The sequence below is a fragment of the Phacochoerus africanus genome, chromosome X (assembly GCF_016906955.1).
Source record: "Phacochoerus africanus isolate WHEZ1 chromosome X, ROS_Pafr_v1, whole genome shotgun sequence".
Lineage (NCBI taxonomy): Eukaryota > Metazoa > Chordata > Mammalia > Artiodactyla > Suidae > Phacochoerus > Phacochoerus africanus.
In genome coordinates, this window is record NC_062560.1 from 50,119,506 (window position 1) to 50,136,697 (window position 17,192).

General features: G+C 38.2%; 1 protein-coding gene across 8 annotated transcripts in view; it reads right to left on the minus strand.

Moving 5' to 3' along the window:
• PFKFB1 (6-phosphofructo-2-kinase/fructose-2,6-biphosphatase 1) overlaps positions 1 to 14,391 on the minus strand; it is a 78,876-nt gene extending 64,485 nt beyond the window's left edge. For 2 of the 8 annotated variants that reach the window (XR_007132822.1, XM_047764788.1), the window contains exon 1: positions 9,692 to 9,976. Coding sequence is in view for 6 of the 8 variants with exons in the window: in XM_047764788.1 (XP_047620744.1) it covers positions 9,692 to 9,788 (97 nt within the window). In the remaining 2 variants the exon portion in view is untranslated. Of the gene's footprint in view, positions 1 to 8,899; positions 9,160 to 9,691; positions 10,081 to 14,226 lie in introns of those variants that run through there. The other 6 variants (XM_047764789.1, XM_047764791.1, XM_047764786.1 and 3 more) reach the window with 6 other exon arrangements.
• Between the last annotated feature and the right edge of the window lie 2,801 nt (positions 14,392 to 17,192).

Below are 17,192 nucleotides of genomic sequence, written 5' to 3' on the forward strand. Positions count from 1 at the left end.
GGGAAACCTCCTGCACTGGTGGTGGGAATGTCAACTGGTACAGCCACTATGGAGGACAGTTTGGAGATACCTTAGAAATCTATACATAGAACTTCCATATGACCCCACAATCCCACTCTTGGGCATCTATCTGGACAAAAGTCTACTTAAAAGAGGCACATGCACCCGCATGTTCATTGCAGCACTATTCACAATAGCCAGGACATGGAAACAACCCAAATGTCCATCAACAGATGATTGGATTCGGAAGACGTGGTATATATACACAATGGAATACTACTCAGCCATAAAAAAAGAATGCCATAATGCCATTTGCATCAACTTGGATGGAACTAGAGACTCTCATACTGAGTGAAATGAGCCAGAAAGACAAAGACAAATACCATATGATATCACATAACTTGAATCTAATATCCAGCACAAATGAACATCTCCTCAGAAAAGAATATCATGGACTTGGAGAAAAGACTTGTGGCTGCCTGATGGGAGAGGGAGGGAGTGGGAGGGATTGGGAGCTTGAGCTTATCAGACACAACTTAGAATAGATTTCCAAGGAGATCCTGCTGAGTAGCATTGAGAACTTTGTCTAGATACTCCTGTTGCAACAGAACAAAGGGTGGGGGAAAAAATGTAATTGTAATGTATACATGTAAGGATAACTTGATCTCCTTGCTGTACAGTGGGAAAATAAAAAAATAAAAATAAAAATAAAATAAAAAAGACCTATAAAAACAAATCTAAAACAATGAACAAAATGGCAATAAAAACATATATGTTGATATTTACCTTAAATGTAAATGGATTAAATGCTCTAAGCAAAGGAAATAGGCTTGTTAAATGAATTGAAAAAAAAGACTTGTATATATACTGTCTACAAGAGTTTCCCTTCAAATCTGGGGACACATACTGACTGAAAGTAAGGGGATGGAAAAAGTAGTTGATGAAATAGAAATCAAAAGAAAGCTGGAATAGCAATTCTCGTATCAGATGAACATTTAAAAAAATTAAAGACTGTTACAAGAGAGAAAGAAGGACAATACATAATTATCCAAGGATCAGTCCAAAGGAGATACAACAATTGTAAATATATATGCATCCAACATAGGAGCACCTCAATATATAAGGCAACTGCTAACAGCCATAAAAGAAAAAATTGACATTAACACAATAATAGTTGGGGACTTTAACACCCCAATTTCCTCAATAGACAGACCATTCAGAACGAAATTCAATAAAAAACACAGAATTTAAATGATACATTATACTTGATGGACTTAGTATTTATAAAACATTCCATCGAAAAGCAGAATACACTTTCTTCTCAAGTGCACATGGAACATTCTCCAGGATTGATCATAAGGTGGGCCACAAAACAAGCCTCAGTAAACCTAAGAAAACTGAAATCATATCAAACATCTTTTCTGACCACATTATGACATTATAAATCAACTACCAGAAAAACTACAAAAACACAAACATGTGGAATATAAACAGTATGTTACTAAACAACCAATAGATCACTGAAGAAATCAAAGATGGAATCAAGTCCATGATGTTCTTTTCTGTGGAAAGGTTCATTTTTGCCATATATTATATTCCAGATATGTGATAGCATATGGTATTTGTCTTTCTTTTTATGACTTACTTCACTTAGTATGAGAGTCTCTAGTTCCATCCATGTTGTTGTAAATGGAAATATTTCATTCTTTTTATGGCTGAATAGCATTTCATTGTGAATACATACCACTTCTTCCTAATCCAATCATCTGTCAATGGACATATTTAGGTTGTTTCCATGTCCTGGCTATTGTGAATAGAGCTGCAATGAACATGCAGGTGCATATGTCTTTTTCAAGGAAAGTGTTGTCCAGATATATGCCCAAGAGTAGGATTGCTGGGTCATATGGTAGTTCTGTGTATAGTTTTCTAAGTTACCTCCATACTGTTCTCCATAGTGATTGTGCAAGGTTACATTCCCACCAACAGTGCAGGAGGTTTCCCTTTTCTCCACAGCCCTTCCAGCACTTGTTATTTGTGGATTTATTAATGATGGCCATTCTGACTGGTGTGAGGTGGTATCTCATAGTAGTTTTGATTTGCATTTCTCTTCTACTCAGCGATGTTGAGCATTTTTTCATGTGTTTGCTGGCCATCTGTGTATCCTCCTTGGAGAAATGTCTCTTCAGGTCCTTTGCCCATCTTTCAATTGGGTTGTTGGCTTTTTTCTGTTGAGTTGTATAAGTTGCTTGTACATTCTAGCAATTAAGCCCTTGTCAGTTGCATCATTTGAAACAGTTTTCTCCCTTTCTGGAAATTGTCTTTTTGTTTTTGTTTTGGTTTCCTTTGCTGTGCAAAAGCTTGTCAGTTTGATTAGGTCCCATTGATTTATTTTTGCTTTTATTTCTGTTGCTTTGGGAGACTTACCTGAGAAAACATTTGTAAGGTTGATGTCAGAGAATGTTTTGCCTATGTTCTCTTCTAGGAGTTTGATAGTTTCTTCTCTTATATTTAGTTCTTTCAGCTATTTTGAGTTTACTTTTGTGCATGGTGTGAGGGTGTGTTCTAGTTCATTGATGTGCATGCAGCTGTCCAGGTCTCCCAGCAATGCTTGCTGTATAGACTATCTTTTTCCCATGTTATGTTCTTGCCTCCCTTGTCAAAGATTAATTGACCATAGGTGTCTGGGTTTATTTCTGGGTTCTCTATTCTGTTCCATTGGTCTATATGTCTGTTTTGGTACCAGTACCACCATGTCTTGATGACTGTAGCTTTGTAACATTGCCTGAAGTCTGAGAGAGTTATGCCTCCTGCTTGGTTTTTGTTCCTCAGGATTGCTTTGGCAATTCTGGGTCTTTTATGGTTCCATAAAAATTTTGGATTGTTTGTTCTAGTTCTGTGAAAAATGTCATGGGTGTTTTGATAGGGATTGCATTGAATCTGTAGATTGCTTTGGGTAGTATTTTGACAATACGGATCTTTCCAATCCAAGAGCATGGTATTTCTTTCCATCTGTTTGTGTTGTCTTTGATTTCTTTCATTAGCATCTTATAATTTTCAGAGTATAGTTCTTTTTTCTCTTTAGATAGATTTATTCGTAGGTATTTTATTTTTTTTTTGGTTCAATGGTAAGTGGGATGGTTTTCCTGATTTCTCTTTATGATCTTTCATTGTTATATAAAGACAAATACCATATGATTTCAATTATATCTGGAATCTAATATATTGCACAAATGAACCTTTCCACAGAAAAGAAAATCATGGACCTGGAGAATAGATATGTGGTTGCCAAGGGGAAGGGGGAAGGAATGGGATGGATGGCGACCTTGGAGTTAATAGATGCAGACTGCTGCCTTTGGAATGCATTGGCAATGAGATCCTGCTGTGTAGCACTGGGAATTACATCTAGTCACTTATGATGAAGTATGGTAATGTGAGAAAAAATAATGTATACATATATGTGTAACCTGGTCACTATGCTGTACAATAGAAAATTGACAGAACACTCTAAACCAGCTATAATGGAAAAAAATAAAAATAATTATATGATTAAAAAACATTAGTTTGATACAGCAATTAATTAATATTTACCAATGAATATAGTATTCTTCATAAATAAATTTTATAACACCAAAAAAGAAATCAAAGAGGAAATCAAACAATACCCAGAGACAAATAAAAATGAAAACATGACAATCCAAGACCTATGGGATCCTGCATAAACAGTTCTAAGATGACAGTTTAAAGTAATACAATCTTATTTCAGGAAACAAGAAAAATTTCAAATAAATAACCTAAAATTACACCTAACGAAACTGTAGATAGAAGGATAAATGTTAGTAGAAAGAAAGAAATCATAAAGAGCAAATCAAAACTAGATGAAATAGAGACAACAAAAACTAGAAGAGATCAATGAAACTAAAATCTTGTTCTTGACATGATAAAAAATTTGATAAAACTTTAGCCCAACTCATCTAGGAAAAAAGAGACAGGGGATTTCCCGTCATGGTGCAGTGGAAACGAATCCAACTAGGAACCATGAGGTTGAGGGTTCCATCCCTGGCCTCGCTCAGTGGGTTAAGGATCCGGGGTTGCCGTGAGCTGTGGTGTAGGTCACAGACATGGCTCGGATCTGGCATTGCTGTGGCTCTGGCGTAGGCTGGCAGCAACAGCTCCGATTAAACCCGTAGCCTGGGAACCTCCATATGCCGCGGGGTGCAGCCCTATAAAGACAAAAGACAAAAGAGAGAGAGAGAAAGAGAGAGAGAGCGAGAGAGAGAGAGAGCAAGCGAGTGTGCTCAAATGAATAATATTAGAAATGAAAAAGAAGTCACAACTAACACAACAAACATATAAAGGAGCATAAAAGACTACTACAAGCAGCAATATGAAATAAAACAAACTAGAAGAAATGGGTAATTTTTTAGAAATCTATAATTTTCCAAGACTGAGCCTGAAAGAAATAGAAAATATGAACCGACCAAACACAAATACTATAATTGAAACTGTGATTTAAAATACTTCCAACAAAGAAAAGTCCAGGACCAGATAGCTTCACAGACAAATTCTACCAAACACTTAGAGAAGAATTAAAATCTATCCTTCTAAAACTCTCCCCAAAATTGCAGAGGAAGGAATAATACCAAGCTCTTTCTATGAGGCAACCATCACCCTAAATCCAAAACCAGACAAAGACACCACACAAAAAATTACAGGCCAATATCACTGTGAACATGGATGCAAAAATCCTTAACAAAATACTAGCAAACCAAATCCAACAATACATTAAAAAGATCATACACCATCATCAATTGGGAGTTATTGTAGAGATGCAAGGATTCTTCAATATATGTAAATCAATTAATGTAATATGCCACATCAAAAAACTAAAGAATAAAAACCATATGATTATATCAGTAGTCACAGAAAAAGCTTTTGAAAAAAGTTAACATGCATTTATGATAAAAACTATCCAGAATGTGTGCAGAGAGGGAAGCTATCTCAATACAATAAAGGCCATATATGACAAATTCACAGCTAAAATTGTTCTCAATTGTGAAAAGCTGATAGCATTTCCACTAAGATCAGGAAAAAGACAAGGATATCCATTCTCAGCACTTTTATCCAACACAGTTTTGGAAGTTGTAGCTACGGGAATCAGAGAAGAAAAATAAATAAAATTAATTAAAATTGGAAAAGAAGAAGTAAAACTGTCACTGTTTGCAGATGACATACTATATATAGAAAATCCTAAAGATGCTACCAGAAAACTACTAGAGCTCATCAATGAATTTGGTAAAGTTGCAGGATACATAATTAATGAACAAAAATCTCTTGAATTCCTATACACTAATAGTGAAAGACTAGAAAGTTAGATTAAGGAAACAATTCCATTTGTGATTGCATCAAAAAGAATACCTAGGAATAAAACTGCTTAGAGAGGCAAAGGACCTGTACTCTGAAAACTATAAGTTGCAGATTAAAATAAATCAAAGACAACACAAACAGATGGAAAGATATACAACACTCTTAGATTGGAAGAATCAATATTGTCACAATGACTATACTACCCAAGACAATCTATAGATTCAGTGCAGTCCCTATTAAATTATCATGGTGTTTGTCACAGAACTGGAACAAAATTTTAAAAAAATTTTATGGAAACACAAAGTACCTTGAATAGCCAAAGCAATCCTGAGAAGGAAAAATGGAGCTGGAAGAATCAGACTCTCTGACTTCAGACTATACTACAAAGCTGAAGTCATCAAAATAATATTGTACTGGCACAAACCCAGAAATATTGATCAATGAAACAGGATAGAAAGCTCATAAATACACCCATGCACCTATAGTCTATTAATCTATGACAAAGGAGTCAAGAATATACAATGGAAAGTAGGCAGTCTCTTCAATAAGTAGTGCTGGGAAAACTGGACAGATACATGTAAAAGAATGAATTTAGAACATTCTCTAACACCACATACAAAAAATGAACTCAAAATGGTGTAAAGACCTAAGTATAAGACCTGGTACTGTAAAACTCTCAGAGGAAAATATAGGCAAAACATTGTTTCACATAAACCACAGCAAGATATTTTTGGATATACCTCCTAGAGTAATGAAAATAAAAACAAAAATAAATAAATGAGACCCAATTAAACTTAAAATCTTTTGTACATAAAGGAAACCTAAATAAAATGAAGAAACAAGCCACAGAATGGAAGAAAATAATTGCAAATGAAGTGACCAACAAGGGATTAATCTCTAAAACATGCAACCAACAATATCAAAAAACAAAAAAAAACCCATAAAAAATGAACAGAAGATCTAAATAGACACTTCTCCAAGGAAACATACAGATGGCCAAAAAACATGAAAGGATATTCAACATCACTAATTATTGGAGAAATTTAAACTAAACTATAATGAGGCATCACTTCACACCAGTCAGAATGGCCATCATCAAAAAGTTTACAAAAAGTGCTAGAGAGGGTTGGAGAAAAGGCAACCCTCCTACACTGTTGGTGAGAATGAAAATTGGTACAACTACTTTGGAAAAAAGTATGGAGTTTTCTCAGAAAGCTAAAAATAGAACTATCGTAGGATCCAGTAATCCCACTCCTGGGTGTATACCCAGAGAAAACCATAATTCAAATAGGTACACACACCCCAATGTTCATCATAGCAGTATGTACAATAGTTAAGACATGGAAGCAACTTAAATGTCTGTCAAGAGAGAAACGAATAAGGATGTGGTACATATACGCAATAGAATAAAGAAGGATTTATTTATTCCAGCCATGCAGAAGAATGAAACACCATCTATAGCAACATGGATGGTCCAAGAGTTGATCATACTAAGTGCAAAGACAAATATCATATGTTATCCCTTAAATGTGGAATCTTAAAAAATCATACCAATGAACTTATTCACAAAACAGAAACAAATTCACAGACTTTGAAAACAAGCTTATGGTTACAAAAGTGGAAAGGTGTGGGGGAGGGATGGATTGGCATATGCACACTACTGTATATGGAATGCATGGTTAACAGGGACCTGCAGTACAGCACAGGGAACTCTGCTCATTATTCTGTGATTACTTAAATAGGAAAGTAATCTGAAAAAGAATGAGTATATGTATACATAAGACTGAATCACTTTGCTGTACAGCAGAAATCAATACAACATTGTAAATCAACTATATATCAGTAAAACTTTTAAAAGTAAAAAAATGGTCTTATAATGATGTACAAGCCTTTTTAAATTATAAAACTTCACTTAAATAACATGAAAAATTGAAGTAGATGGAAAGATATACCATGTTTAAAGAAGACTCAGTATCATAAAGATGTTAACTTTCCTTCAGTTGATATACAGGTTGACTATAATTTCGATTAAAATGCCAAAAATTGTGTCCGTGTATATGTGTGTGACTTGAAAAACTGATTCCAAATTTGTGGGGATAAAATTTTTCATTGCATAATTGTTCATACCCCAAACTAGAAATTACTTAAATGCCCATCAACAGTAAGGTAGGTAAATAAGCCATGGGGTAGCCACAAAATGTAATATTACCCAGCAAGAAGAATAAGCAATCTACAACTGCATGTAACAATAATATAGATAGCACACAAAATAATAACGTTGAGTGAGAAAAACATCATAGGTGAATATATACAGTTACACATGTTAATGCATTTAATCCTCAGAATAATGTCATTAAATGATCCTGCGCCTCCTCTCCCCCAATGCCCCCTTTTGGGCTGGGCAGGTCTTCTAGAGAGGATGCTACAAGTAAAGGGTGACTCAGATCGTCCTGGGGTAAAGAGCCTGGCCTGCTCAACACAGGAATTGAGGCAAACATTGCCCAGAGCACCATGTGTATTGCATCTGTGGTCTTACATGATTCAGTCAATCACTAATGAGTTACTGTCTTGTACACACAGAGCCCTATGCTTGGCTATGGTAAGTGGTAGAGTAGAATTAGCACAGAGTGACCACTTACTGAGTATCTGCTGTGTGCCAAATCAGGCTCCAGGCTTGATGCTGGGGATATGATGGGCAAGAAGTTGACAGATTCACCTTATTGTTTAAATAATAATAAAAATAGTAATAAGGAAAAAAAACATTTATTGAGTGCACTGAGCATTCCTCTAAGCATTTTATGTGCTTTAGCTCTCTCATCTCCACAAAAACACTATCATTAACTTCCTTTTACAGATGAAGAAATGGAAGGACACATAAGTTAAGAAAATTGTCCAAGGTCACAGAGGCAGGAGGTGGCAAAGCTGGGACTTAAACATAGGCAGTCTGATTCACTGAATCACGCCAACAACATGGGGAAGTAGGTATTAAAAATTCTGTTTTGTAGACGAGGAAAGAGAGTCTCAGAACTAAATTGAGTACATATTTAGTTTGCACGCTCTATATGACAGAGACTATATTAGGTGATTTACATATATTACTTCCCCAACCCCTAGGAATATAAGGGTCCTAACAATGGAGGACCCAGGTATACAGAAAGTGGCTTGCCTGCTTGCCAGCTAACTCAACAGCCCCTTGGAAAGGATCAAGAGTGGCTTGGTGTGGGGTGGGGGAAGGGGATAATTTTCAGTCTCATCCAGGCTCCTAGATCTCCGTATGAGTGATCTATACTGCTGGTGGAAAAAAGGAGGAAGAAGAACTGAAGGATTATTTTTTTTCTCTTCCCCCTCCCTCCATACTCTCCATTTTACATAGTATATTTACCATCCTACTTCTTTCTGGCTCCTCTAAGTAACTAATTCTCCCTCATTAGCCCTGAGCCTAGACCTTCTATAGTGTTAGCATAGTGGAAGCTTGGTCAGCTAGTCCTTGACACAACTGGGTCCCACAGTCCACAGCTATCTTATCTCCACCTACCTTATGGCTCCTCAGGCCAAAATTCTTGGGCTGGAAGCATCTTGGTCCACAAATGTCCCCTTTTATCTATGGGAAATGCTATACTCTACTTAAAAATATATTTACAGGTTTTGTTTGATTCTCCTTTGAATCTGCTCTTTCTTAAAATTTCAAAGTGAACATTACACCAGAAGGCTGTCCCTGAGGGACTGAGGGTCTTATCCTTCAAATCCCCAGAGCAGCAAAAATATCCATATGTGCCAAGAAGGCAATGAAGGAGACAGGATACCCTGCCTTTCCCAACCCAGTCAGAGGCTTATTAGAAGAGGCTTGAGAAAGGGGTGGGGCAAAACTGACCAATGAAATGGTACCGTTGTGTACCCAGCACCTGTTCCCTGAAAAACAATGCCAGAAACCATCACCTTATTTCACCCAAGCACTATCAGACAGGAGTACTTTCCAGACACTTCACTGAAGTCACCAAAATAAAACATTTTAGGCTAGCACTGAAGAGTTCTGAACTAGAAACATCAAATTTCTAACAAGAAGCATTCCAAATAAGTTCTGGATAAGAAAGAAAAAATTCCTAGTAAAAAATCTCTCCTATTAAGATGATCTTTACATAATCCTCATTCTTTGTCTTCATCTCTCTTTCTCTCATTCCTTATCTACCTTTTCTGACATTAGCCTCTGGTCTACAGTGATTCAAACTTTCAGATTGGGGTTGGGGGTGGAAGGGTGGCATATCCTTTGCTCTACTACACCCACTCTATCACCACCACCTTGAAGCCCACAGAAGCAAACCCCACTTACAGCCCCTCCTCCGTTGCAGCCTACTGTTGCCGCTGCTATGTGGAATCCAGATCTTCTGCAATCTAGTTTGGGTGAGCTCTCCCATCTCTTGAGTCATCTTAGGCGTCGCAGCTAATGACACCACTGTCCACAAGGTACCAGGCCTCACTTCCTGTCTTATTAGCTGTCTCTTCTGTTGCTGTGGCCACAGCAGGAGGTGGACAGAGTTAGGACAGGGAGGTGCGCTGGGGTTCTGAGCCCTCTGGCAGCCTGTCTCCAGCCCCTCTACTCTCTCCTAGTCCTGCCTGCCTTGCCTGCCTCTGCTCCTGTATCTACCAGTGGGGGCTTGGGTGCAGAGAAGGAGAGGTTGGGCAGAGGTCAGCAGAGGCCTCTGAACTCCAAGGGCTGTGTACATAAGAGATAAGTTGGAGCCCGGCAAGGAAGGCAGCCAGCAAGACAGCTCAGGTCTGGCCAGTCACTTCCCTCCAATGAAGACAGGACTAGTAGAGTATGCAAATAAAAGACCAAAGATCATGTGCTTATATCCTGTGTGGAGTGGGGAGGCAAAGGTAATGGAGACAGATCCCAGCAGATTTCATAGCTTAGAAATAAAATGGGCCCAAGCAGAATATGAAATTCCAACCCAGAGCAGAGATCCATATCAGAAACACAAGGTTTCCAAGTACAAGCACATAAATCCCTACTGAATAATGCAATGTTTTGAGCTAGCAATCAAAGGCCTGATGTTGAAGTAGAAGTTTAACTGCCTTACTGCCTGCCCCAAATGGCATGCAACCCTTCTCCTCCACTTAATTCTTCTACCTTTACTGATGAAGGGCCACTCTCCCATAAAATATGCTGCCTGGGGCAACCTTGGAGAGATGGGCACTATCTGATCATCTTTGGGTTCTTTCCAGCAAAGGATACATAAATCACCATAAACCTGACACCTTGGGAAGATGAGTGACTGCAGCCACTGCTAAAGCTAGAGATGGTAAGTACTGCCCACATGAGTGCCAACTGCCATCAGGTGCCTCAGGGAGAAAGGCATTGTGATCTGACTGCAGCCACTGCTAAAGCTAGAGATGGTAAGTACTGCCCACATGAGTGCCAACTGCCATCAGGTGCCTCAGGGAGAAAGGCATTGTGATCTGACCCAGAACCTGGTTAAAATTCTTTGTGCCAAACCATGGGGATGGAGGCTTAGGTGGGGAGGCTGCAGCAGGCAGAGCATAGAGAGTAGGGAGCAATGACCTCAAAGTAGGACAAGTCCACAGGCCAGAGCCATCCTGCTCAGATGTCTCTGCTTTACCCTCCCCCACACCCCTGGTTATTTTGAAATGTCTATTTGTAGAACTCATCTAACAGCACAGCTTACCTGGAAGATGTCCAAGTGTGTTCTTGCTTCATTCTTTTGCAACCTTCCTGCCCCCTGATAAAGGTCCAGTGATTGGCTATGAGGAAGCTCAATTTCTGCCACTGATCTGGGCAATGCTGGGGATATCTCTTGGGACAGAAACCTCCAATCCTTGCCCTCTAGTGCCCTCAGCTCCACTTTGCCTTTTAAGACGTTCCCTAAAATACATTCTCAGCATTCTAGTCTACACAAGTGTTAGATTCCCTCCAGCTGCTGTGTATAAATCATAACAAACTTTCAATACATTTCAGAGCCTACTCTTTTAAATGAATCCACTGAGGCAGTGGATCACAGTAGTTAAAAGCAATGAGCTCTGGAGCCATACTACCTGAGTAGAATCCCACCTCTGTCCCTTGCTATGAGACTCTGAGCAGAAGATTTAACTTTTCAGTGTCTTGTTTTTTTTTCATCTTATAAGAGTATCTAGTCGCTTAGGGTTGAAGATTCAATGTGTTAACACATGTAAAGTAAACCTGGGAAATGTTCACTATATATTACCTAACACTGTGCTTCCATTTTGAAGTAAAAGATTAATCAACTCTATAGCTAATTTGCAATTTCTAATGTAATGCTGAGCATTCAGGAAACAGTAAAGGAAACTTACAAAATTATGACAAAGGGTTAATATTTATAATAAATACAAAGTTCACGCCAATCAATTAGAAAGATGAATTCATTTTCACCTTTTGATTTTGTGATACAGAAGCCCCCTAGATATCATAGATAGAGAATATATCCAATCCTCTCAGGTAAGAAAATGGAAGCCTAGAGAGAGGAAGTATTTTCTTAAGGTCCTCCAGCAAATTAAGCCACCAAGTCAGGAGTAGAATCCTGGGGACATGATATCTCCAGTCCAGAATCTTTGGTTAACTGATCAATCTAGCTTGATTTAAGAATATTCTCTTCCAGATTAGATCAGAACATTTAGAGTATTAGAACTAGACTTTGGAAGAGACAACTCTATTAATCCTAATAAGTCTCCTAACTTGTATCACTGCTAATGCTAATAATATTAATAATAACCCTTTTACATGTATGTTTTTCATGTTCCACAAGGAAACATACTCCTATCATAGTTGCTCTTTCCAAACATTCTCATTACCTTCACAGTGAAACTGAAGTTTAGGGAGAGGAAGTGGCTTGTCCAAGGTAATCAATCCAGTCACATGAACCCCTCTTCTATATTTACAATCTTGTCCTCATGACTCTGCCAATAGGCAGAAAGATAATTTTAGAAACAGGAAATCTGAAATAGGAGACTAGAGGGCTTTTGACAAGGTCTGAAATGGTAAACTAGGGGTCTAGACTTGAAAACCCAACTTAAAACTGCTCAGAACTAGCTGCATGCGTGTGTGCGTGCATGTGTGTGTTTTAACCACTGCTACAAATTATGATCCCAGAAGCAGGAGAACTAAACAAGCTTTATGGAAAGGCCTCAGTGCTGGCTCTCCTCAATCAAACCTACCTCTCCAGCTGTGTCTTTCTTTAGATACCCATGGTCAAACTGTACTGACTACTCACTGGGCCTTCAACCTCACTATGTTTTTTTGTTGTTGTTGTTTTTTGTTTTGTTTTGTTTTTTTGCCTCTGGGCCTTTACTCAAAATTCTCTTCTCTTCCATTCTTAATGAAATCTGACTCACTCTTCAAGGCTGGGTTCAATGTTCACCTCCTCTGGGAAGCCTTCCCTGTACCCTTGGCTTTGCTTCTCATATTGCCTATATGCTTCTGTCTGTCTGAACAAGTATCCACCTCTGCTTTACTGGTTTACTTCCCTACTAGACTACAAATATCCACCTCTGCTTTACTGGTTTACTTCCCTACTAGACTGTGAGCTCTTTAATGATGTGGACTGGATCTCAGCTACCTGTAATGTGTTTCCAGGTGTCTAGCTCAGGCCTCAGCACAGAAGAAATCTTTGCTCAGTATTTGTACAATCTACATCTCTCCACCCTCAATGAGATGAACATGTAGAAAAATAATCCCCAGCCAACAAGGTAAACTTTATAAAAGAGAGATATATAGGGAACTGGGTTAGGGAACTAACTTGGTCTGAAGGTAGAATGTTATAGTGGGATCAAAAATTCTCTCAACCTTGAATGGTGCATAACAGAATAAAGTCTTCCCATAACCATAGTTAACTGGTTACAGCAAAAAAGTTTCACTTAATATCACAGACTCACCCAAGTCCAAGAGCTGAGTCATAAATTCTATATGGGGTTAATTCTATGTAGGAAAAGCATAATGTGACTTCTTGAGGCCCACATATCCTAACCATCCTCCCAAAGTATGAGGTGTATAGGAGAATTTCATTAAAAGCAGTATCAAGACAGTACTGATGGGTATCAGAATCACAAATGGGGTCTCCTTATCAGTAATTCTTGGAAGTATGGGTGTGAATACATTTGTGAGGAGTTAGGATGAGGAGGGGAGATTGGCCATATGCTTACAGGGGAGGTCAGGTGCTTTATGTGGATATCCAGCCTTCTGCGGCAGTAGCCTAAAATCCACTTCCTTCTTAGCCACTACCCTAGCTCACCATCCCATTACTTTCAGCCCCATGCTTGGGGCCCTAGATTTGCTCTATCCTAGTCCTAGGAGTAGGGTTGTGGTTGGTATCAACTGTGGATGCTACAGAAAAAGTAGGATCACTAAGGCAGAGCACGGAAGTCCTGTAATATTTCCAGAGTTTTGGTTCCTGTCCTCCCACTCCTCTTCACCTTGTGACAGTCCTCTGAGGGCAATAGGCTAGGGACTTCAATTTCCATTTTAGTGAGGAGGCTGTAGAAGCCCAAAGAAGCTAAAAAATTTGTTCCAAGTGCCACAGAAAACCAGCTATACTTTATATATCAGTTGGGAGTTAAGAGAGAAATTCTCTTATCTAGCTCATTCAAAACTGGACTATACCAAGTTAGATTTCTAAAGGTGCTAAGGAACTGTCCTTTGGGCCAGTATTCACAAAGTCAGGTCAGAATTGATGACAGACAGCTTATGAGATATAGAAAACATATTTTCCTCAACTTCCCATACCCTTTAATGAACACTTCAAGTGACTACCTAGTCCTAGAAAACTTTCCAGAGAGCCTAAAGAATGGATTTGGGTTTGTGTTAACTCCTATTTTTCCTTCTGTCTCACCTACCTGTTCTCCTAGGGTTTTTTCCTTCCATCGCTCATTATCCGACACACGGCTGTCTTGCATTTAGACCCCAAAGCAGGTCCAGAGGGTGGCATCAAAGAGGGAGCCTGGAGGTGCTCCTTAGTTCCCTGGGAAGGCTGGGGAGGTACCCTTGGTAAGAGGGGGTGTGTACTGTTGAAATATCAGCTGTTGTAGTTGCCAAAGAAGTTCCTGAGTCACCCGGAGCCTTTTCTCTTCAGGCCAACCATGTGTTCACCTTGCCCCAAAGGTCAGAACTAATATTAACAAGCTACTGCAGAATGGAGAAATTAAAACCAGCAATGGAAAAAGGCAAGATCTGGATTTCCTTAGGGCTGAGTTCAGATTGGTCTTCAGGGTAAATGGCATGATCCCTTACTGGAAAGTGATTTGGCAATATGAAGCAAGAGCAATAAAAATGTCCATTTCCTTTGTCCTAATTATCCCACTCTTGGGACTCAATCCTGAGCCAATAACCACCAAAAAAAAAAAAAAAAAAAGCCCAAAAAACAAACAAACAAAAATAGAAAGGCTTAAAGCACCAACATTTTAATTTCATTTACAAGGATATTTTCTGATGGCAACAACTGGAATGTAAATTTTAAGTCCTCCAGGAGGAAAAGCAGCTCTTTGGATCTTTTTTGCAGACATTGATAATGATGGCTCTAAGCTTATGGAATTCTGGGGAAAAAGAATTCTTGGTGAGGAACCTGAAGATGTAGTTATGCTTTTCCCTGGACATTGGGCATGTCTATTATTTCTATTTTTATGTTCTAAAAAATGCTACTAACCTGTTGATGCTCTTGCTATTGTCCTTTGTTCATTTAGTCAACAAATATTAACTCCTAATATATGCTGCAATCTATATTAGGGGATATGGCTAACAAAATGAATCAAATATGGTCATCGCTCTCAAGCTGCTGGAAGTCTAGTGATAGGAATAGAAATCAATGGTAGCTGTGCATTGTGATAAGTGCTGTGACAGAATAGACCATAGGGAAAAGATCTAACTGGGGAGGTGTGTGGGTGGTTAGAAAAAAACATACTCAGGAAAGTATTCCCTGAGCTTACTAAGACAGGGGTTGAATCCTGGCTCTACTACTTCTGTGATACTTGGGTGAAGTCACTGAACCTCTCTTACTTAGCCTCAATGCTCCTTATGGTTGTCCTGATAATGAAACAAGATAATGCATATGAAGGAGCCATATTAAGAGACAGTGTTACTCTGGAACTTGGGTAGCTCACTTAAATTCTGTGGGCCTCAATTTTACTTATCTAAGAAATGGAGCCAAGAGAAAATCCCTGTCAGCATCCTAAGGGATGCTATAGGGCCCAATACAAATAATGGCTACAGGATGGACTTGATACAGCCTCCCCATTCTACTTCCCCAGCCCAATAAAGCCTCAGGCCCTCTCCTAAGCCTTACTCCACTAGACTACCTTTCCTCCATGGTTTATTCAAAAGGTTCAATGCTATTTTGCAGCCTGCCCTCCCCTATATATTTAGTGATCCTTCCATATCACTCCACATAGTACATTTTAATATTCTTCCCCCTTTAAAAAAATTGAAGTAAAATTTGCACATTAAATTAACAATTTTAAAGTAAACAATTCAGTGGTTTTTAATACATTTTGCAAAGGTTCCATTTATATGAAATACCAAATATAGGTAAATCCACAGGGAGAGAAAGCAAAGTGAATGCACCCAGGTACTGGAGGTGGAGGGCATAGGGACTAACTGCTTAATGGGTAATGGGTATGTGCTTCCCTTTGGGGCAGTTGGGGTGATGTTTTGGAACCAGAAAGAGGTGATGGTCCCTCATTCTTTTTATAATTTTTTATTTAAGCTAAAATAAACATAACATAAAATTTTCCATTTTAACCATTTAAAGATTCTTTTGGCACAAAAACAGATATATGGATCAATGGAACAGAATAGAAAGCCCAAAAATATACCCCTACATCTATGGTCAATTAATTTTTGCCAAAGGAGGCAAGAATATATGATGGAAAAAAAGACAATCTCTTCAGTAAGTGGTGCTGGGAAAGCTGGACAGCCTCATGTAAATCAATGAAGTTAGAATACTCCCTTACACCACACACAAAAATAAACTCAAAATGGCTTAAAGACTTAAATATAAGAATGACACCATAAAACTCCTAGAAGAGAACATAGGCAAAATATTCTTGGACATAAATGGTAGTAATATCTTCTTAGATCAAGCTCCAAAAGCAAAAGAAATAAAAGCAAAAATAAACATATGTGACCTAATCAAACTTATAAGCTTTTGCACAGCAAAGGAAACCATAAATAAAGCAAAAAGATAACCTACAGACTGGGAGAAAATATTTGCAAATGATGCAACCAACAAGGGCTTAACTTCCAAAATATACAAACAGATAATGGAGCTCAATATCAAAAACACAAATAAACCAATTGAAAAATGGGCAGAAGATCTAAATAAACATTTTGCCAAAAAAGACAAATAGAGGGCCAAAAGGCACATGAAAAGATGCTCAACATCACTAATTATTAAGACATGCAAATCAAAACTACAATGAGGCATCACCTCACACCAGTCAGAATGGCCATCATTAAAAAGACTACAAATAATAAATTCTGGACAGAGTGGAAAAAAAGGAACCCCCTACACTGTTGGTGGGAATGTAAATTGTTACAGCCACTATAGAGAAGAGTAGAGAGGTTCCTTAAAAATAAAAAAAATAGAGCTAACACATGACTCTGCAATCCCACTTCTGGGCATATATCCTGAGAGAAAAATCATAAAATGTCCATTGACAGATGAATGAAGAAAGATATATACATATATATGTGTATACATATATATATACACACACACACAATAGAGTATTACTCAGACATAAAAAAGAATGAAATATTGCCACTTGCAGCAACATGGATCAACCTAAAGATTATCATACTAAGTGAA